The following is a 23,917-nucleotide window of genomic DNA, read 5'->3' as shown; positions in this document are numbered from 1 at the left end:
TATTGCAAAGTTGGCTAAACAGTTCATTGGATTATCAAGATGTTGAAGAAATACAATGACAAAAAATGATGACAAGCTGCTATCTCTCTTTATATGACTTTAATAAGACCACATCTAGACTACTATGCACTGATCTGGTTTGCTTGGATTTGATTTCTTGGTGATGAGAAAGTGGTGAAGAGGATTCAGAGCTGAGCAAGTAACCCATGTGGTGGTGGTGGTGGTGACAGGTCTATAGATTGCTCTCAGTGCAAGGTAGATGATTTGTGGGTTACAAAAGCTGACATTCAGAAAAGGCAAGGTATAATAGAAATATATAAGTCATTTGTAAGTTACTAATGGGGATTTACAGTGCTAATGCAAGATAAAATTTTACATAGAAGACAAGAAGGGAGGGGGTATTCCTGGAGATTAGCAAGGGTATGAGGGGAAAGTTTTCTCTTATGCAATCTCCAAGAACATCTCCCTTGTTGTCTTCTATGCAAAATTTTCTCTTGCATCAGGGGAAAGTTTTTTGTTTGAGAATAGTGAATAAATGAAATGGGTTGACAAAGGCAGTAGTAAGTGCTTTATCAAGTGATTTGAAGGAGAAGAATAACAGGTATTGTTGTAATGGATAGTGTGGGCTTCCTGGTAATGAGTCTTCTGACCTCATGGAGATGCATGCATAATAGTAATAATAATAAATTTCCTGGAATATCTACTGGCTATCTCATTCTGTATTTACAAACTCATTTTTTCAGTTGAAACTTTCTGTGTTGGCAAGTTTTGCAGACTTATGGAAATCAATCTGAAGAATTTGTACAGCTAATAGTACACTATATATATATATATATATATTATTGATCATAATTTACTTGGTAGATAATGTATATAAAAATGAATTTAAATGACTCTATATAGAGAAAGAAAAGTTTAATGTTAAGATACAACTAGTTTTGTTGAAATTCAACTTCTTCAGATATCACAGGCAAAGAATTAAATAAAAAATAACAGAATAACAGAGACATAATAAAATACATTAACAGATCTAGTATAAAACACACAAGTACATTTAAAAACAGGAATGCATGCTTGAGTTCCAACTGAAGTTGACTACGTGCGTGAGTTGATATGAGTACGCCAGTATTGGACAGTGGCAATATGTGCATCAGAAATATTGTAGCTAAGGCTGTTATTAATATGCGATGCATCAAGCAATATTTCTCTAGATTCAATTATTCTTCTTTCAAGTTCATCATAGCACACATGGATATTAGAAGTTTGTGGCCAGTCTACGAGGTGTTGGCGGCCTTCATCCGAGTTGATAGAGAAGAGAAGAGAACGTGGCTAGAGAGAGTGCTGGCCCTGGTTCTGTTGTAGGAAATGTCTCTTTGGTGTTCTTCTATGCATAAAAGGATGGATTTAGCTGTCTGGCTGTAGTATGGTTTGCCACAATCACACAAAATCTTGTAGACTCCTGGATACTGAGTAGGAAGATGTTTCATTTTAGGTCTACTTAGTATGGAGCGAAGTTTAGGAAACGTAGTGAAGCAAGTTCTAATGTTGAATTTCTGAAGCATTTTGGCTAGTTTTGGAGAGAGAGAGAGTTGAATTTCTGAAGCATTTTGGCTAGTGTTGGGGAGAGAGAGAGAGCAGATGTATGGTAATGAAATAAAAGCTCTTAGTGGAGAAGAATCTTCAAAAGCAGTTGAGCAGGGGACAGAGAGAAATTTTTTTAAGAGAGAATCCATTGTTAACTAAAGACCTTTTAAGAAAATTGAGTTCACATTCAATTTCTGCTTCATCTGTTAATAAAGATCTGGCTCGATGTGCCAGGGTTGAAATAATACCAAACTTTTGTGGAGGGTAGTGATGGGAAGAAGCATGAAGGTTTTTCTCATGTAAAAAATCTGTCTGTGTGAGTGGGTTTTCTAAAAATGGAGATTTTCATATTTTCAGCGCATCTCGTAAGTTTAAGTCCAGAAAGGGAAGACAGTTGGCGGATTCCAGTTCACAGGTGAAATTGATATTCTGATGAAACTTGTTGAGGTGGTCCAGAAAAAAGTCGAGGTTGTTGATACCATGGTCCCAGATGAGAAATAGATCGTCAATATAGCAATACCACACTTTAGGTTTAAGAGGCGAGGAATTAGTTCTGTTAATTAATTAATTCAATCTTAATTCTGCCTTTTTAAAAAAAGTGGTAATAAATAATTCTTCCCAACCACTTTCAACGGCAGAAGAAAGTGTACTTGCTAAAGGTCTCAATTTTGTTATAGCTCCTACTTCAATACCTAAAGAACTATTCTTAACGAAGATAGAAAAAGCAGCATCCTTATTACCAATCCAAGAGGCAAACCTTCTTCGTATGGAAGCTATTTTCACCATAAATCATGCAAGACTGCCTTCTGATAACATTTCTCATTCTGAGAGATCAGCTATTAAAAGTCTGAGATACAATAATGACATCATTATTCTCCCTGCAGACAAAGGGAATGCTACTGTCATCTTAAATAGATTGGATTACCATAACAAAATTTTGGAACTACTAAACACTGACACTTACTCTGAACTAAATAGTGATCCTACAAAAGAACTGCACAATAGGACCAACAATTTACTGAAAACCACCTCAGAGTTACCTAGAAACATCCGTCTTTCCCTTAGGTCAATTCATCCTCTAATCCCTAGGTTATATGGACTCCCTAAGATCCATAAATTAAACTCTCAACTAAGACCAATCGTTGAAGGCATAAACTCCCCTACTTACAACCTTTCAAAATACCTCGCATCTTTTTTAAAAATCCTTAAAAATAAAACTCCAAAATAAAAGACATCAAACTCAACACATCAGATTTAACGGCAAGTTTCGATATTGCTTCCCTCTTCACGAATGTACCTACTCAAGAAGTTCTAAACCTTCTCCAGAAGAAACTATCCAAGAAATTTTTTTCCTTACTTTCTCACTGTGTAAACTCGGAAACTTCAAATACGATAATAAGATTTATAAACAAAACTCAGGTTTAGTTATGGGCAGTCCGTTCTCTCCGATTCTTGCTGACATATTTCTTAAGGATTTTGAAGAAAAAGCAATTAATTCCTCAACTCTTAAACCTAAAGTATGGTATCGCTATATTGATGATGTATTTCTCATCTGGGAACATGGTGTCAACAACCTCAACTTTTTTTCTGGACCACCTCAACAAGTTTCATCAAAATATCAATTTCACCTGTGAACTGGAATCCGACAACTGTCTTCCCTTTCTGGACTTAAAACTTACGAGATGCGCTGAAAATATGAAAATCTCCATTTTTAGAAAACCCACTCACACAGACAGATACCTTCATGCTTCTTCCCATCACTACCCATCCACAAAAGTTTGGTATTATTTCAACCCTGGCACATCGAGCCAGATCTTTATTAAAAGATGAAACAGAAATTGAATATGAACTCAATTTTCTTAAAAAGTCTTTAGCTAACAATGGATTCTCTCTTAAAAAAATTTCTCTCTGTCCACTGCTCAACTGCTTTTGAAGATTCTTCTCCACCAAGAGCTTTTATTTCATTACCTACATCAGCTCTCTCTCTCCCCCAAACTAGCCAAAATGCTTCAGAAATTCAACATTAGAACTTGCTTCACTGAAAGCAAGTTCTAATGTTTCCTAATCTTCGCTCCATACTAAGTAGAACCTAAAATGAAACATCTTCCTACTCAGTATCCAGGAGTCTACAAGATTTTGTGTAATTGTGGCACACCATACTACTTTATGCATGGAAGAACACCAAAGAGACATTTCCTACAACAGAACCAGGGCCAGCGCTCTCTAGCCATGTTCTCTTCTCTATCAACTTGGATGAAGGCCGCCAACACCTCGTAGACTGGCCACAAACTTCTAATATCCATGTGTGCTATGATGAACTTGAAAGAAGAATAATTGAATCTAGAGAAATATCGTTTGATTCATTGCATATTAATAACAGCCTTAGCTACAATATTTCTGATGCACATATTGCCACTGTCCAATACTGGCGCACTCATATCAACTCATGCACGTAGTCAACTTCAGTTGGAACTCAAGCATGCATTCCTGTTTTTAAATGTACTTGTGTGTTTTATACTAGATCTGTTAATGTATTTTATCATGTCTCTGTTATTCTGTTATTTTTTATTTAATTCTTTGCCTGTGATATCTGAAGAAATTGAATTTCAACGAATCTAGTCGTATCTTAATATTAAACTTTTCTTTCTCGGTATAGAGTCATTTAAATTCATTCATATATATATATACATTATATATATATATATCCCACTAGAGCCTGACACTTTTTACTGGCTTGGTTAGCTGGGTGGTTGACATATGCACTCTCCAACCAACAGGCTGCAAGTTTTTTTTTTTAATCCTGCCATGGGCAGAAATGATTGTGATTGTCTTTAGGCGGGGGATAAATTTCATTGTCCAGTCCAAAGTGAGACCATTACTCTGCTTATCAATGCCCTGAAGTAGCTTGGAAAAAGTTCCATGTTTGGTCTCTCTACAGTAGGGGTTTTCAGATTATGCAAAAATAAAATTCCATTCCTGAGTGATCAGTCAAAAAATATATATATATGTGAAATAGGTTAAAAAAAAAAGAAGAAACCTAGCTCAACCACTGTGCTAATATACTATAGGTTTACAACCTCTCGTAGGTGGGAGTCACATAAAATATAAATGATATATATATATATATATCATTAAATAATATTCTATCAGCACAAAATACTACAGAGCTATTGTTATATCTAAAACTGAAAAATCTAAACCAATAAGCATATAATAACCATAAAATAATATTAAAGCATTTATTCTTTGATGGCACAGTTCATGACACCTCCATTAACTATGGTGATGCCAACAATGTTAAGTTAATAGCATTATTTTCTATCCTGCAGGGGGTGTGCATGAGAGAATATGAAATGTACAGAAATTCCAGAATCAAAATCAGAAGTTTCTGCTGAGTAGATGTAATGGTAATCAAGTACTCTCTTGAGAAAGTTTTTATCATCTTTCTGATTTTTTGATTTTTAAAAGTAATTTATTTATAGTACTTCTCTGGCTTTCAAATGACCTCGCATGGTGCCATTTTCTATTCATTTTTTTGACAATATAATTCTTTCAATGATTTCAGCTCTTCAATCAAAGCTTTATTTTGATTTTCAAGAACAGCCACACGGTTTTCCAAGCATTTGATGTACTCTTTCTTTTTCCGCCTGCACTCCTTAGCTGCTTCTCTACAAATAAAATAAAATACCTATAAATAAATAAATAAATAAATAAACAAAACAAATGACAAAAATATGGTATTCAGTTCCACAAATGTTGATGGCTTATATAATTAAAATAATAAATGCTTTTGAAAATTAATTACCTGCAAATGAGTTGAGCTTGTAAAAATGAATCTCAGGTTAAATTTCACATGTTTAATTAAACTAAATTCCTAACATTTATTTTGAATACAGAACATAAAAGGCTTTGGGATGAAGATGAAAAATCTGTATTATTATTATCAGCATCTGACCTCTGCAAACTCAGATGATTCATCATAGTACATCCTCACTATGAAACACAATGCATATCAAACCGTTACTCAAACTTGTTTGTTCTTTCTGCACTCTTCATATTTTCAGGAAGTGTAATATTCACTCGATTACTCTACAAGAAAAATACCAGAGCCTCCGTAGCTTAGTCGGTATAGACCAAGCCCTTTGGTCATAAAGATCTGGGTTCAATTCCTGTCCATGACACGAGGAACCTTTATCTGGGCTTGTTTGATGAAAGGTGAGTTAGCCACTCTCATATGGAGGCTGGAGTTTTCATTCCCCAGAACAGGCAAAACAGTCCCGTGAACACACACACATGGATTACAGTCAGGAATACTTAAAGACCAGTCCCTCCAGCCATAGTCCTGATTCGTCTGCTATGCCATCCTCAGCCCAGATAAAAATGGGGGGGGGGAATGAGATGCTGCTGTACCTCCCCATAAAAGGTGATATAACAGCTGTGAGCTGTTATATCACCATACTAAATAAATAAATAGCAAAATACCTGTTCATCACTTATGAATCACATCACCTTCTAAAACTTCCAGCTTGGCCTTTTGTTATTATTATTATTATTTTCAGACATCACCACGGTTCCATGGTTTTAAAGACTAATCATGGGAGATCCACTCTAACTATTGTTCACATAATGCATAATCATACCTCTACTTTAACTCATTCATGAAACACTCACAACCACCTCTGGCAACCCATTCTACCTATTCACCACCAGCCAAGCAAAACAATTTAATCTAACATCCTTGGTAACCACACTCTTATATAAAATTTCTAGGGGTGATCCCTTGTTCTCTGTCTTTCTGCCATGTACTGAAAAAGTATTCCACTTCCTATAAAACCTCTTTAATAACTTATATGCTTCTATCACATCCCTTCTTATTCTCCTTTCACCTAGTTTTTTAAGCCCACAGACCTTCAATCTATTTTTATAAAGTACATTCCATAGACGTACAAAATCTTCATCACTTCCCACCACCTCTTCATCCCCAGAAACCAGAGGGACTAGATTTGTGTGCAGTAATAATATTTTAAAGCTTTTATAAATGGACATAATAACCTCTATATTCCTGTTTATCAGCATGGCTGTAAGAGCCACATAATCTTTAGGTGCACAATTGATGAATGAAGATATTACATGTTTAATATCTTCATTCATCTATTTGAAGCGAGAGGAAGAAGGCATTATAGAAACAACATAGGATGAGTGGAAATAATGAGTTCCATGAGTACAAAGAACAGAAAAGGAGGACGGCTTAGTTGGTAAGGGTAGCTAAAGTGCAGTATGAACAGCAGCTACCTAGTGATACAAAAAAAAAAAAAAAAAAGAACAGAGTTATTTCAATATGTAGTAGCAGGAAAAAAAAACAAAAGAAGGATTATGGAAGTATGACACTGCTGACCTGAGAAAGAGGTATAAGAATAACCACTGTGAAGGATTTGAGACATAAAATGACCAGTTCATAAAGATATTTCATCTTGTGAATAGCATGCAGAGTTTGAGAGCAGTGGAAGGGAAGGAAAGACTGACTGTGAGTGAACAAGATATATGTGGAATTGAGTAAACTTCATGTCAATAAGACAGTGGGACATGATAATATATCACCATGTATTTTGAGAGACTGTGTCAGGAAGTTAACATCTGCCTTAGTATTCTTGATTAATATCAGTCTTACACTGGGCCAAGTTTCAAAGAATTGGAAGACAAAACTGTACTTGTTTCATAAGGGAGATAGCAGAACATAAGCTTCAAATTATAGGCCAATCTGTGTGTCAGATGTTGTGGTTAAAGTGTTGGGGAGGTGAGTTCCAGCACCCAGTATTCAATTGACAACAGTGGTATTATTTTTGATGGACAGAATGGATTTGCTAAAGGGAGATCACGTTTTAGTAATCTACTTACTTATTACAATAAGGTGACAACTTCATCGGAGATTCAAAGGAGATGGATACAAAGTAGTATACTTAGATTTTGCAAAGACTTTTGATAGATTATCATGATAAGTTGATAGTAAAACTAGAGCAGATGGGATTGAATATTAGACTAGTGCACTGAATTGGAAATTGGCTGTCTGATAGGTATCAACAAGTTGTGTATGGAGGAACAATATCCCAGAAGAGGAAAGTCACCAGTAGTATGCCTCAAGGGTCAGTTTTAGGGCCATTACTGTTTAACCTGTATACTAATGATACCAGGAAGATTTGAATGGGGGATATTCAGTTGTTTGCAGATGATGCAAAGCTGGGAAGAAAACTACGAGGAGTAGAGGAGATGTTGTGGCTTTACAAGAGGACTTGAACTGACTGCTTGATTGGGCATAGGAGTGGGGTTACCAGTTGAGTGTTGCAAAGTGTAAGGTTTTAAAATTTGGAAAAGAAAGATGGAGGTAGAGTATACACTTTGGGGGAATATATGTAGGTATGTAGGTAGAGGTGAAGAAAATAAGAGATCTGAGTGTGATGGTGTATAGGGATCTAAAATTTAGGATACTTTTTCTCCTCACAGTTTCTAAAGTTGTAAGAGTAACACAACAAATTCTGGCAATGATGCAGAGAGCAATGACTTCAAGAAGGAGATTCTCATTCCATTTGCATAAGGTCTTGATTAGGCCACACATGGACTACTGTGCACAGATTTGATGACCTGGTTTTCAAAAAGATTAAAAGGTATTGGAAAGGGTCCAGAAGCAATTGACTAAGGTAGTTTCTGTCTCTGGAATGTTTAGTATGAAGAAAGGTTGAGAAGATGCAATTCACAAAGTCTAGTGGATAGAAGAGGAGGGGGTGATTCTAATTTTAAAGGTACCTATAGCAAAAAAAATATCCCTTCCAAATGTTATTTGGCATACTTGGGCAGACAGGCTGTTCTGTAGAAAAAAATAATTAATGAACATCAGTACTACAATGAATACCTGAAACTCAAAAATCTAGTCTGGCACAGCATAGTACTGATACTAAACATTGTGTCCTGTGGAATGAAACTCATCTTCTCCATATAAGTAATTATAAACATGAACACCTTTTCAAAGAAAGTTGTGAATTCCTTTTACACTAGAATAACCTGAATCAGAATGACTGTCTCTCTCTTTCTTCCAAATGTTTGGGAGATTATTATTATTATTATTACATAGCAAGTCCAAGGATTCATTGATGGACGGCACCTACTCCACAACTCTTCATAACCACCACTCAACTATGTTCATCATCTACACCAACGGCATCTACCGCCGACCACTACCCCTAGTATTTTTCACAAACATCCATGCCCATGGCAGGATTCGAACCCGCAGCCTTTTGGCTGGAGAGCAGATATATGCTAACCACTCAGCCAGCCAGGCCGGCAAGATTATTTATCTAAGATTCTCATCTTAGATAAATATCAAAAGTTATTTTTTAAATATTTGTTCTCTAGCACATGGCAAGCATTTTAATTGGTAAACTGAGTGTTATATTGAACTCGTATTACTGTTCTTTGAATTGCTTGCTGTTTTCATGTGATGATATACTGCCAAACAGAGTACTAAATATCTGTAGTTTTCATTAAAGTTTATTTCTGTAGTTATTTATTTTTTTTATTGTTTGGGGTAATATGATAGATATGTATAAGTTAGTAAATGGTTCTTATCAGACTACCATTGAAGAGGTTTTTCATAGAATGGTGAGAGAACAAGAGATCATCCCTGAAAGCTATATACAGAGGATGTGAGTAAAGAAGTCAGAAGCAGTTTTTTGCTTGGAGAATGGTGAATGATAATGCATTGCCTGATAGTATGGTGTCTGTAGAGAATGTGAATATATTTCTTTTCGGACTGCTGCTGTTTAACTTGTTTATAAATGATATATCATGTGGAATGATCATGATCTTTAATTGTTTGCTGATGATGCAAAGTTGGGGAAAATTATAAGTACTGCTGCTGATATTAATTCCCTTCAGGAAAATTTGAAGGGACTTTTGACTGGACAAAGGAGTTGGATTGGAGATTAAATAATATTATCATCATTATTATTACCCAAGACCCCATGGAGTCAAAGACTTATCTAGGAGGTCCTTTTATCATACACACAGCTCATCATACCGTGCTTTAAACACATTCAAATTCTCTGCAGACACCACACTCTCAGGCAAGGCATTCCAATCATTCACAACTCTGCATGAAAAGAAATTCATCTCACTCCCCTACTCACACCCTCTTTATACAGTTTCCAGGGATGACCTTTGGTTCTCCCCTGATCTCCAACTATTTACTGTAGAACCTCTCTAGCATCGATCCTATAACAACCAACCCCTTACTAACTTGTAGATCTCTATCATATCACCCCCCCCACTCTTCCTCCTGTCCACCAGACTCTGCAAGTTGCATCTTCTCAGTCTTTCCTCATACTCGACCAGAGGTCAGAAACTACTTTAGTCAGTTGCCTCTGGACCCTTTCGAAAAGCTCTTCGTCCTGCTAAAAACCTGGACCAAATCTGGACACAATAGTCTGGGTGGCCTTATCAAAGCCTTATACAATGGAACAAGAATCTCCCTACTTCTATAAGTCAGTGTCCTCCACATCATTCCCAGAAGCCTTTGTGTTGTCTTCACAATTTTGGCTATGTGTCCCATAAATTTCAGAACCTTATCCACTATCACCCCCTCAGATATCTTATTTCCTCCACCTCCGACAATATACCCTCACCAAGCATAAATTCTGCATCCCATTTTTCTTTTCCAGATTTTAAAACCTTACATTTTTACATTTTGCAACATTGAACTCACACCCCCATTCCATGCTCAAGCACTCAATTTATTCAAGTCTTCTTGTAAGGCCACAACATCTTCACTACTCTTCATGGTTCGTCCCAACTTTGCATGATTAACAAACAACTGAATATCTCGATCCAAATCTTCACCAATACCATTAATATACACGTTAAACAGCAATGGCCCTAAAACAGACCCCTGATGCTCACCACTAGTAACTTTCCTTTTCTTGGATATCGTTCCCCCATACACAACTTGTTGATACCTATCAGATAGCCAGTCTCCAATCCAATGCACTAATCTAATATCCAACCACATCCGCTCTAGTTTGACTATACTTATCATGCGGTAATCTATCAAAAGCCTTTGCTAAATCTAAGTATATTACTGTGTATCCTTCTCCTCTGTCAATGGAAGCAGTCACCTTATTGTAATAAGTAAGTAGATTACTAAAACATGACATCCTTTTAGCAAATCCATGCTGTCCATTCAAAGATAACACTATTGTTGTCAACCGAATTCTGAATCCTAGTTCTAACAAGCTTCTCCAACAACTTAACCGCAACACCTAACACACAGATAGGCCTATAGTTTGATGCTTGAGTTCGATCACCTCCTTTATGAAGTGACACAATCCTGCCCTCCTTCCACTTCTTAGGAACTTGACATGGTGCAAGACACATATTAAAAAAATATGTCAAAACTGGCATCAACTCCCTGGCACATTCCTTCAGAATGTGTGGTGATATATTATCAAGTCCCACAGCCTTCTTTACATCTAGGTTGCTTAACTCCCAATACATATTCTTGCTCACTTACAGTCAGTCTCTCTTCCCCATCATCAACTGCTCTCAATCTCTCCATGAAGTCACATTCACAAGATTGAATGACCTTTATGAACTGCTCCATTTTCTCCAATCAATGTCATCCTTCCATAATCATTCTTTCTTTTGCTGGCTACATATTGAAAGAACTACTTAGGATTCTTTTTGGCTTCATCAGCTAACTGCTGTTCATACCTTCTTTAGCTACCCTCACCAACCAAGTCACCTGCCTTGCCTGGTCTTCGTAGTCTTCATGGAATTGGTTATTTCCACTTCTCTTATGCTGTCTCCATAATGCCCTTTTTCTCTGTATCGCATGCTTAATCTCTTTATTCATCCATTTCACACCTACCTTATTTAACCTTCTCACCCTTGGAATACATTTAGACATTGCATCTACTAGATAGTTTTTGAAAATTCCTCAAGCTGCATTGATTTCTTTATCAGCTAACTCCTCATTCCATGCTACACCTGCAAGCTGTCTCCTGAGCTCTTCATAATCATCCTCTTTGTAGTTCCACATATACCCTTTTCTCACAGAGGTCCTTGCACTGCTGGCAACCACCCAAGTAATCACCTCATGGTCACTCCCACCAATTGATAGGTGATTTGACACTTCATTTATAATAACATCCTCTGATGAGATGACCAAATCCAAGACACTCAATCATCGGGTGCCCTCTGTTACATACTGTCTGAGGTAGTTATCCCTCAAAAACTCAAGAAACTCTTTACTTCCAGTTGCTATCTCATCATTCCAGTCTATATTGCCATAATTAAAATCGCCTATAATGATAACTATTTTCTTATTTGCTTGGCTAATTTGATTATACATTTCACAGTCACTAACATCCACATTTTCCTGGTCTATAACAACATCCAACCAAGTATTTGATTCCATTAACCTCTATCTCACACCATAGTGCCTCAAAACCACTGGCACTATTTCCCTCTTGCATCTCTACTTTGTATGGACATAACTCTTTCTCTATCATCAATAGCACCCCCCTCCCTTTTACCCCTTCTATTCTCACGAAACCAATCATACCCTTACATCTCTATTCCTGTCAGGATGTCATCCTTATCTAACCATGTCTCACTTATTCCAAAAATTTTTGGGTGAACAGACTCAATTAGTGCAACCATTTCATCTGCCTTGTTTCTTACACTTCTAGCATTTTTATACAAACACAACAGCTCATTTCTGGATCTACAGCTAGTTCCACTGATACCACTCATTCGATGTGATCTCTCCATGCTGGACTGGGGCCATTTCCCTTTCTGCTTCTTCATTTTAGAACCCTCTTCAATTCCAATTGTTTCCTCTTGATCCCAGGTCATTCCATTCCTTTCCTGTCTACACATGCTCTCACATCACATCACATCCTCTTGGAGCATTCACCTTTCTCACGCTGGTACCCCCATCCACCCACGTGGCATGAGTATGGAAAATGAGAGAATGGATGTGCAAGATGAACAGGGAAGCCCATTCTTTCATTTTCCATACTCATGCCGCTCACTTCCTCATTCATAACCACCCCTTCAATCTCTCCTGCTCTTCCACATCACTTTCTATTTGATCTGATTCATTCTCTGTACTCATTATTACTTCTCTACCTTCCAGTAGCAGTCTCTCCAAGCGACTCCCATAACTAAAATGCAGTCCATCGCTCCCATGCAGTTCAAACTCATTCCACATATTAACAAATCGTACTTCCCTCTCCTCACACATTTCAGCCAAAATATCATTCATAATGTTACTCTAAGGCGAATGTATGTCAATTTAATGTGACAAAGTGTAAGGTTATGCATTTTGGGGTGAAAAGATTAGTAGCAGTATACCACATTGGTGGAGCTGTATTCCAGGAGATTGACAAAGACAGGGATTTGGAGGTGTTGGTGGATAGGGAGTTGAAGTTTAGGGGACACATTGCAAAAGTGGCTAAATCAGCTCATCAAATCACTTGGTTACTGAAGAATACTTTGACGAACAGAGACAAGCAAGTTATTGTTCCTCTGCATGGAGCCTTGATAAGACCCCATCTTGACTACTGTGCCCAGATCTGGGCACCAGGGTTTCTTCTTGATGGGGAGGAGGTAGAGAGGATCCAGAGGCGAGTGACCAAGATGATAGCAGGTTTATGGAATGAACCTTATGAGAACAGGTTGAAGATTTGTGGGTTGCAGAAATTGGTTTATAGGCAGAAGAGGAGTGATATGATTGAGACATTCAAATTTCTGAATGGTTTCTGTAGGATTAATTCAGAGGATATTTTTGAGAACAGGACTGGTGGTGGGAGGACTAGGGGCCATCCATGGAAACTGAGCAAGAGTGTGGTTAGCAAAGGTGTTAGAACTAGGTTTTTTGCATGGAGAGTGGTGAATGAGTGGAATAAGTTGACAGAGTCTGTTGTGGGTGCCATGACTGTGAGTGGGTTCAAGGTAAGGTATGATATACTGTGTGGAAGCTGAATAGTTGTTGACATGATGTTTAGGCCTCTCTCGATGAGTCTAAGGACTCCTTGGAGTTGCCCGTAATAATAATAATAATCCTTGCTCTCCACAGTCATACCTAGGCAACATGCTTACTACCCTTCCTGTCACACTATTCTCTTTTATCCGTGTTAGCAGCCTCCTGATATCCATCCTGATGTGCTCTTTGTCCTCTGTCAAGTCATTCGTACCTATTAAAACCATCAACGCCTTTGCTTGCTACCGCCTGATATCCCATGCCTCAATCACTCCACTCATTTTACCACCTGGAAAACATACCTTGTGCATCCTCTCATCACCATACAATGCCACTCGCTCGTCTTTCGTTAACTCTTTCGTACCTATGCCTTCATTAAACCACCAACATGAATATTTCATATGATTTGCTTTAATCATTTTCACCCAAATTTTCTTAATTTGACTCTGCATCCATTTCATCTCTTGCCTCATCCAACCCAATTCAACTTTCGAATCTCGTGTCACATTCTCTCTATCATTCAATCTTTCTAATTTTCGAACTCTTGACTCCCACTTCACACTTTCACTCTCATTCATCCTTTTGAGTTTCCGTACTTTCGGTCCATACGTCCAACTTTTGCTTTCTTTCATTCTTTCTATTTTCCCACTTTCAAACCTTGCATCACACTATTTCTAGATTCATTCATTCTTTCGATTTTTCCAACTTTCGAATCTTTCGTCACGCTATTTCCAGTTTCTCTCTTTTTCTCAATTTTGTTGCCTTCTGCCACATTCGCCTTGCTTTTGTTCTTTTTACCATCCATTACGGTTTTCAAATCACTCATTTTCTTTTTCAATGATTTTTTAACAATTTTTCACCTTTTTTCACATTATGCTTCTCTTTCGAATGAGCACTCATTCTTTCCGCGACATTCTTGCTACTAACACTTTCTGTCATCAAATTCATATTAGCACTCATCAAATCCTTGTTTATCTCACACTTTGCACATACCCTCGTTCCATCAGCCCTAAATGTCCACAAATCATCTATGTAATCAAAAGAATACATGTAGCAAAGCTTGCACTTCACGAAACGACTGAAGTCTAAGTTGAAGTCATGCACTGACAAAGCCGCTGCCATCTATCTTTCCTCTGCCGGTTATTACTCTAAGGTCTAATAACAACAAATTTGTAATGAAGTTTAAGCAAAATATCCCACACACTAACAATACTAGTAGCGCAGAACTTTTATAGCAGCTCTTACTCAAACAATCACTCATATACAATTTATTATTTGAAGAATAACTTATCTGAATCTGGAGCTCTTCTTACACACCACCGCTACGTTGTCTCACGAGTGCCCTCTCCCATAATAAGTGCAAGGTGTTACATTTTGGAGTGGATGAGATTCAAGATTTGGGAGTGATGGTTGACAGCAGAGTGAGGTTCAGAGGGCATATTGCAAATTGTGCAAAGACTGCACATTGTAATTCCACGATGATATGAAGAAGTACTCTAACATGTAGGGATAAAGTGGTAGTTGTGCCACTGTATAAAGCACTGATCAGGCCACACTATTTGGACTATTGTGCTCGATTTGGTCGCCTGGTTTTCAATGTAATGTGGAAACATTGGAGAGGGTCCAAAGAAGAGTGAGTAAGATAATATCAGGACTCTGGAATGTGGCTATGGAGATAGGTTGAAGAAATGCAGATTGTAGAGTTTGGTGGATAGAAGGTAAAGTAGTAATATGATAGAAATGTTTAAATTAGTGAGGGGATTTTATTAGATTAATCCAGACAAAATTATAAAAAGAGTAGAAACTAAGAGGGGAAGAACAGAGGCCATCCCTGGGAGTTGTGTAAAAGTGTGGTGAAGTAGGGTGTGAGGAGTAAATTTTTTACATGGAGAACTGTTAGTGAATGGAATGCATTTCTAGAATATGCTGTTAATGCAGGGAGTGCTAAGGATTTTAAGATTCAGTATGATAAATATATTTTCAATTGAATGACCCTCCCACAATGAGTCTGCTGACTCCATGGTGGGTGTAATAACAATTTAAGGCATGGTATGATGAGCTGTGTGTGTGTGTGTGAAAGAGGGAACCTTCCACCATGAGGTCTTTGATTGCATAGAGGTCTGAGGATAATAATAATAATGTGATGTGTTAATTTGGTCACCTTAGCACTCATGTTCTCTAAGATCTAAACTTCAATCCCTGTGTCCAAAATAACCCTCATATCTGTGGTCTCATCTATTTCCTGCAGTTCATTTCAATCTATATAATACACAGCATTTGATCTCTTTATCACTAAGTGTATGATATACTGGCAACCATCTATCTCTACCATACTACCAGTTTATTTCAGTCAGTTACAGGATCCCTACATCATCTTCATTGCCTATCACTCTTCACAGCACTGCATCATCATCAGCAAACAACTGAATATTTCCCTTTAAATGATTTCCCATATTACTGATGTCCAAATAAAACAGCAGAGGACCAAGTACTGAGCTTTAGGATATGCCACCAGTTGCTTGGCTTTTCCCAGAATCAACTCCCCTATACACCACTCTTTGATCAAAATTACCAGCTTCATATCCATCCCCATTTTATCCAACCAATGAAAATTGTTCCATGTGGAATCCTGTTGAATGACATTGCAAAGACCAGAAATATCAATGAGTAGCCATTTTCTTTATCCAAATTAGCTGTCACTTTGTTATAAAAAAAGTAAGCAAACTATTTTGATCTCTTCAAACTTCCTTTGCTCCTTCTCAGAACTGCAACTCAAATTAAATAGACTGGTCAAAGGAGGCATTAATTCAATTGCACATTCTCATAACACATGGGTTGATAAGCCATCCAATCTGTTCACATTAAGGCTGCTACAATACTGGAGGACCTCTAATTCATTTATCTCTATTCTTCAATCAGTCAATACCACATCTGACAGTGGATTATCAACACTTGGATAGTACCCACTTGCAAAGTAATCATTTAGTAACAAATCCATTTTGTTTGCTTCTGTCATCTTTCTGCAACCAATAATTGCTGAAGTCATCCTTCAATAATCATTCCTCCTGACTATTACACTTTTTTTATATAATGTTCACTCACTGTTTAACTTCTAACTATTTTATTTGGAAAAAAAACTGTCTACAAACAAATCACAGGATTAGCCATGGGTAGCCCCCTCTCCCCTCCTTGTGCTGACTTATTCATGGAAGATCTAGAAGAAAAAATCTTATCCCAGATCATTCCAAAACCAAAAATTTGGTACAGATATGTGGATGATATCTTTCTCATTTGGGATCATACAAAAGAAGAACTAATGGATTACCTCAACCAAATCAATAGTTTCCACCATACCATCAAATTCACATTAGAAATTGAAAAAGATGGAAAACTGCCATTCCTTGACATCCTAATAAAGAAACAAACCAATAATAGTATCAACCTATCTGTTTATAGAAAACCTACAAATACTGGACGTTACCTCCATTTCAACTCGTCTCATCATATAGCTCAGAAACTTAGCATTATCCATTTGCTCAAGAAAAGAGCTATACAGTACACAACAGATAAGAATGACCTACAAATGGAATTAACTACAATATCCAGAGAACTATCTTTAAATGGTTATCCAAAAAGACTCTATAACAAGATTCTCTTAACTGATATATCACATAGACAATGACCAATACATCAGTACTATTACTATTCCATTTGTCAGCAGCATTTCCAAAAAATTAGCTAATCTTCTAAAACCACATAATATCAGAGTAGCATTCAAGCCAATCAACACTATTCGGAAATTTTTAAGATCACCAAAAGATCCTCATCCATTCTACAAGTACTCTGGAGTATATAATATACCTTGCTCATGTGGTATTAGTTATGTAGGTCAGATTGCTAGAAGCTTTGAAATGAGAAAGAAAGAACACACAGGATATGTCAGAAACAACAGACAAGACATTTCAGGCCTTTCTTGCCACTACTAACCATCACATTGAGTGGGATAAGAGCCTTATGCCCTATATGGAAGATAACTACCATTCAAGAACCTTCAAGGAAGCAGCTACAGTCGCCCATAAAACTGAAAACCTAAACAAGAATCAAGGTCTAACCTTACCAGAAATTTGGAAAGCTTTAATCAGATCATTAAACATCAAAGAAATGAACTTTCATGACAATTACATCATGAGCCATAACGAACAAATTGCGATCCCGAGACATGGGCATTGCCTCGTTCAATACTAATTTTTTGTATGAATTAGAACCATCAGTTATAACCTAGCCTGTTACCTTCATATAGCTTACTAGTTTGTATTCCCTGAAGATGCCGATAGAAAAAAATTGGCGAAACATGTAGGATAATAAAATAAAGCTACTTGACGAACATTATATAAAAAAGTGTAATAGTCATAAATAATAGTAAAAAAAAAAAAAAAAAATTCAACACAATCATTCCTCCTTTTATATGCCACATAGCAAAAGAGCTATTTGGGAATTTTTTTTGGCCTCAACACGTAATTTCTTTTCATAATTCTGAATATTGGAGAGAGTACAAAGGAGAGTGTTAAAAATGATATCAGGATTGTGGAATACTTATTATGAAGACAGACTGAAAATTTGTAGACTGCAGACACTAGCAAACAGTAGAAAGAGGGGTAATATGATTGAGACTTACAAACTTCTGAAAGGGTTATACAGGATTTAAATTCATGGAGGGTGGAGAAAGGACGAGAGGGCATCCTTGGAAGCTGAGAATGAAGGCCACCAAGAAGGGTGTGAGAGCTAGATTTTTCTCTCAGAGGGTGGTACGCGATTGAAATGGATTGCCATTGGATGTTGTGAGTGCAAGCAGTGCGAATGAATCAAGAATAAGTATGATAGCTGGTATGTGTAGTATGCGGCTTCCCTCAATGAGTCTCTGACTCCCTGGAGGTCTCTCTTAATAATAATTAGCTTCAGTCTTCCTTACCATACTTACCATGAACACAGGCAGTAAAAAACCTGCAAGGTCACTTTTACATGTGCCTTAAGAATCAATTACCCATTGGGTGTTTAATGGAAACATGCATAGTATACATGATATTATTTTTTAAATAATGTTTCACACATGTAAAGGAAATTGAAATTTATTAAATACTCCTATATATTTAACTCAGTGTAACATGAGCATCATTCAGAGAGCAAGTGAGAGAGAGAGAGAGAGAGAGAGAGCAAAAGAATTGACTATAACATTTAAAATATGAATCCAAGAATGAGTGATACAACATATTCATACTTCCATGTGCATCAGTCACAGCTGTGCATGAAGGAGGAAACACTATTAATGTTTCAGGGAAATAGGTATGCAATTAAAACAAAAAAAAAAGAAAAGAAAAATTATAAACAATTAATTGCAATTATTTCCTTAAACTTGGAGATAGCCATAACGTCTGTTCGATTAAGATTGTGGCAGAGGCATAAGGCTTCATACGAGTCAAGAAATAGATGATCAAATTTAAACCTACTATACTGCAACACCTCTGTTAGATACCAGTGAACTTTGTGTCTAGAGCTGATGGTATAAGAAGCAAGGCCTAAATCTTCTGATTCTAGAAATCTTATATAATCTTGATGTTCTTGGATTTTGATCTCAACAGAATGGTTCAAGCCTTGCTTCATGTATTTGATTAAGTTCTTAGTGAGCAAATCAACGTGTGTAAGATTTTGTTGGAAACTACCAGAAGCAGTGCTTTTTTTAAAAATACAGAAGGATTCATTTCTATTCACCAAGACAAATGTTTATTCAGAATGCAATAAAACTGCGTAACTAGACGTCAGTAAGGCAGTGAGACAAAATGGAATTTCACCAAGTGTTTTGCACAGAGAGCAGTAGAAGCGTGTAATATTGCAAGAATGTGCAGGAGAACTGGCAATGCCTTCGACTAAACTGTTTAATTTAAGTCTCAGCTCTGGTAGAGTTCCAAGGGAGTGGAAAGAGGGCAAAATTATTACTTTGCATAAGGGAGGTTCTAAGACTACACTAGCAAATTATAGACCAATCAGTATCTCAGGTGTGGTGGTAAAAGTATTAGAAAAATTGGGTAAAAGAAAAAAGAGAATTCAAGAATGGATAGATAAAAATATGATACTGTATGAGGTTCGACACAGCTTTGTGAAGAATTGGTTATGCTTTAGTGATTTGTTAACTTTTTATAATAGAGTAACATCTGAGTTGGATAAATGAAACGACTATACATTGATTTTGCTGGATTTTGCAAAGGCATTTGACAGAATACCACATTGAGCACTGTTATTATTATTATTCAGGCCTCCATGGAGTCAAAAGACTCATCGTGGGAGGTCCTTTCTAAGAAACACAAGTCTATCGAGACTCATCGAGTGAGGTCCCTCCTAGGAAACACAAAGTCTATCAAGACTCATCGAGTGAGGTCCCTCCTAGGAAACACAAAGTCTATTATACCACTCCTTAAATGCATTCACCGTTCTCGCTCTCACCATTCCATCAGGCAATTCATTCCATGGTTCAACCACCCTCCATGCAAAGAAACCACTCCTCATCCTCTTTCTCACAGTTTCCTTTCGTAACTTCCAGGGATGGGCCCCCCCCCTTGTCATGACTCCTTCCTGCTGTTCAACCAAGTGAAAGAACTCCCTAGTGTCAACCCTGTAACCACCTCTCAACAGTTCTGATACCATCTCTGTTATCTGCATTTGTATCCTTTCCACAGTTAATTTATCCCCTTCAAATCCTGGGGACCAGATCTGAGAACAATAGTCTAATTGTGGTCTGATCAGAGTCTTATACAACGGAATGATAACTCTTTTATCTCTGCAGGTCAGTGTCCTTCTGATTATTGCAGCAAAACCTCTGTGTTACGTTCACCACCTTTGCAATATGTCCCCTAAATTTCAAGTTTCTATCAATCATCAACCCCAGATCTCTTGTCTCCCCTACTTCCTCCAGTATAGCTCCTCCAATAGATTATGCAGCATCCCATTGATTTGCCCGAAACCTCAAGACCTTACATTTTGCTGCATTAAACCAACACCACATTCATTTGCCCATCTATCTAGCTTATTCAAATCCTGTTGCAGGGCTACCACATCTGCACTATTACTAATAACCCTTCCCAGTTTCGCATCATTCGCAAACAACTGAATATCCCTTTGTAATCCACTGACAATGTCATTGATATAAAGGTTAAACAATATAGGTCCCAGTAGTGAGCCCTGTGCAACCCCCACTTGTAACCTTCTGCCCCTTTGATATTGCTCCACCATACACAACTCTCTGATACCTATCAGACAGCCAATCCTGAATCCAGTTGACCAACCTGACATCCAGACCCATGTGCAGCAACTTGAATATCAGCTTATCATGTGGCACCCTGTCAAATGCCTTTGCTAAGTCTAGGAAAATGGCAGTATATGCCTTTCCCTCATCAAATGCTCTTGTAACTTTATTATAAAAGGCTAGTATATTGCTAAAAATGTTCACAAATCCACGTTGACTCTCACAGATAACATTACCCTCATCTGTCGAATGCTGTATATGGTCCCTCACTACTTTCTCCAAGATCTTACTAACTACTGATGACACACAAACTGGCCTATAATTAGACACTTCCAGTCTGCTACCACCCTTATGCAATGGCACTATCTTATCTTCCTTCCATTCCATGGGCACCTTTCCCACAGCCAGACTTTCATTGAAAAGCCAGGTTAAAGGTACTGTCAGTTCCCTAGCACATTCTCTCAAAACTCGTGGTGAAATACCATCCAGTCCCAAAGCTTTACTGACATCCAGAGTACTCAGCATCTGAAACACACTCTCCTCCTGTACCTCTAAACCTCGAACCTAACCTAGCCCTCTAGTATTCAAATTGACTCCTCCAGGATGAAATACTCCAATAAAGTGTTCATTGAACAATTCCACTATGTCCTCTGCATCAGTCACTCTATTCCCATTTTTATCCCACAATGTCATTCTTCCACAGTCATTTCTCCTCCTACTGGCCTAAAAAACTCTCTAGGATTTTCCTTGGATCTAAGGGCCAATCTTTTCTCATATTCTAGTTTCGCCCCTTACCATACTAATCACCCTCCTGGCCTGCATCTTATATTCTTCATGCAACTCTTCTCCTGTCTCCTTATATCTCTTCCATAGCCTTTTTTTCACATGCAGTTCCTGTTTAATATTTTTTGTCATCCACTTTACTCCAAATTGTGTCCTCTTCTTCACTTGTGAAATATGGCTTACCATTGCTGCTAACAAATATTCCTTCACAATTTCCCGAGCACTAATGACATCCTGTCCTTCCATTTCCTCCCTGCACGAAACTTCTCCAAGTTGACGTCTAAGGCTATTATAATCACCTGCTTTATACTTCCACATATGTTCCCATCTCTTTGATACTCCTGCATGTCTGTTCTTTTTCCAAGTGAAAACCATATGGTCACTCTCTCCAACTGGTGGGAGAGATGTCATCTCAGTTATTATCAACTCTTCTGATGCTATAACCAAATCCAAAACTCTTGATCCATCTGTTACATGTTGCCTAAGACATTTGTCCCTCAAGGATTCTAGAAATTCCATTCCCTTATTGCTACATGCATGTTCCTCTCTCCAATTTATACTGCTGCTGCTGTAGTTAAAATCTCCCATAACAATCATTCTTCTTGCACTTGCCACACTCAACTGTCTCAACATCTCCTGGTCCCCACCCTCTGTGCTCCTTGGTCTGTACAACATCCCACTAAATATCCTGTCTTTCCCAGTTCCACCTGACACCATATGCTTTCAAAATCATTAGTGTCACAGCCTTCCAACGCCTCCACTCTTAGACGGCATAGGTCGTCACTCATCATAAGCAGTACTCCATCACCACGCTTTCCCTTCCTATCCTGCCAAAAAATGCTGTATCCAGCAACTTCTATTCCTGTTATTATATCCTCTTCTGTCAACCACGTCTCGGTGATCCCAATAATCTTTGGCCAGGCTGATGCTATCAGTGCCACCAATTCCTCTCCCTTATTCTGAATACTCCTGGCATTAGCATAAAGAATAAAAATGCCATTGTTATACAAATGAGATCAAATGGGAATGGATATGATGCTGGTGGATAAGAGGATAAGTGGATAAGAGGGTGGCTGCTGGATGGATATCAAAAAGTGGTATATGGTGGGAAAGAATTAAGGCAAAAGCAGGTGACTAGTGGTGTGACACAAGGTTCAATGCTGAGATCATTGGTGTTTAATTCATGCATAAATGATATAAGAAATAACCTGAAAGGAAATATTCAGTTGTTTGCTGATGATGCAAAATTAGGTAGAGTAATAATTAATCACGGCGATGTGGAGAGCTTGCAGGATGATTTAAATAGACTATCGGTATGTGCAAAAGAAAATGGGTATCAGTTTAATGTCGAGAAATGCAAAGTTATGTACTTTTGGAATAAATTGTTACAAGCCATTTATCACATTGATGGCACTATACTCTAGGAAATAAATGAGGGATGGTGGTAGAAAGAGAGTTAAAGTTTAGAGGACATATTGCTAAGGTAGCATATAAGATTACTAGGCTAGTGAAGAACACATTAACAAGTAGAGATAAGGAAGTTGTAATTCCTCTTTATAAGGCCTTGATATGCCCACATCTGGATTACTGTGCTCAAGTCTGGTCCCCTGGATTTCTTGGGAATGTCTAAGCAGTGGAGAGGATTCAGAGGTGGGGACCAAGATTGTGAGTGGCCTGAGGAATGTTCCCTATGAGGATAGATTTTCCTTCTATCAACCAACTTCTGCAATGGGGCTTGCAGAAGTTGGCTGATAGGAGGAAAAGAGGGGATATAATAGAAACATTTAATTTGCTTAAAGGATTTTATATGATAGATGCAGGGGAAATGTTTCAGCATTTGGCTAGAGGGACCAGAACAAGGGATTCGCTGGAAGCTGAATAAAGGTGTGGTCAGTAGGAGTGTGAGGACTAGATTTTTTGCTTGAAAAGTAGTGAATGAGTGGAATGGGTTGTTACAGTCAGTGGTGAGTGCTTTTTCTGTTAATGGGTTCAAGGAGAGGTATGATAGATTGTGCGGATAGATTGGGTCTCTCACGGTCAGTTTTCGGACTCCACAAAGGTGCCCATATAATAATCATAATCATAATAATAATAATATTGAGTAAAAGTGCAAATGGTGGGTTGAATTTAAAGTGATAAATAGACTCTGTGTTGTCTATCACTGACCATCCATGATGAGTCTTATAACTCCATAGAGATTAGGAAAATAATAATAAAGTGAATAA

The 23,917-nt window shown here is 37.6% G+C and overlaps 1 protein-coding gene across 5 annotated transcripts in view; it reads right to left on the bottom strand.

Annotated features, from left to right (window-relative positions):
* Positions 1-4,807: 4,807 nt before the first annotated feature.
* Positions 4,808-23,917, bottom strand: part of LOC150105244 (cyclic AMP-responsive element-binding protein 1-like) — a 255,041-nt gene continuing 235,931 nt past the window's right edge. For 4 of the 5 annotated variants that reach the window (XM_090394639.1, XM_090394644.1, XM_090394641.1 and 1 more), the window contains one exon: positions 4,808-5,252. In XM_090394639.1, coding sequence (XP_090250765.1) covers positions 5,108-5,252 — 145 coding nt within the window. In that variant the 3' untranslated portion in view covers positions 4,808-5,107. The remainder of the gene's footprint in view (positions 5,253-23,917) is intronic. The other variant, XR_016548472.1, reaches the window with a different exon arrangement.

The sequence above is a fragment of the Typopeltis vanoorti genome, chromosome 6 (genome assembly GCF_054136105.1).
Source record: "Typopeltis vanoorti isolate ZY-2024b chromosome 6, IOZ_Tvanoo_1.0, whole genome shotgun sequence".
NCBI lineage: Eukaryota > Metazoa > Arthropoda > Arachnida > Uropygi > Thelyphonidae > Typopeltis > Typopeltis vanoorti.
This window is presented reverse-complemented; position numbering and strand designations above follow the sequence as displayed.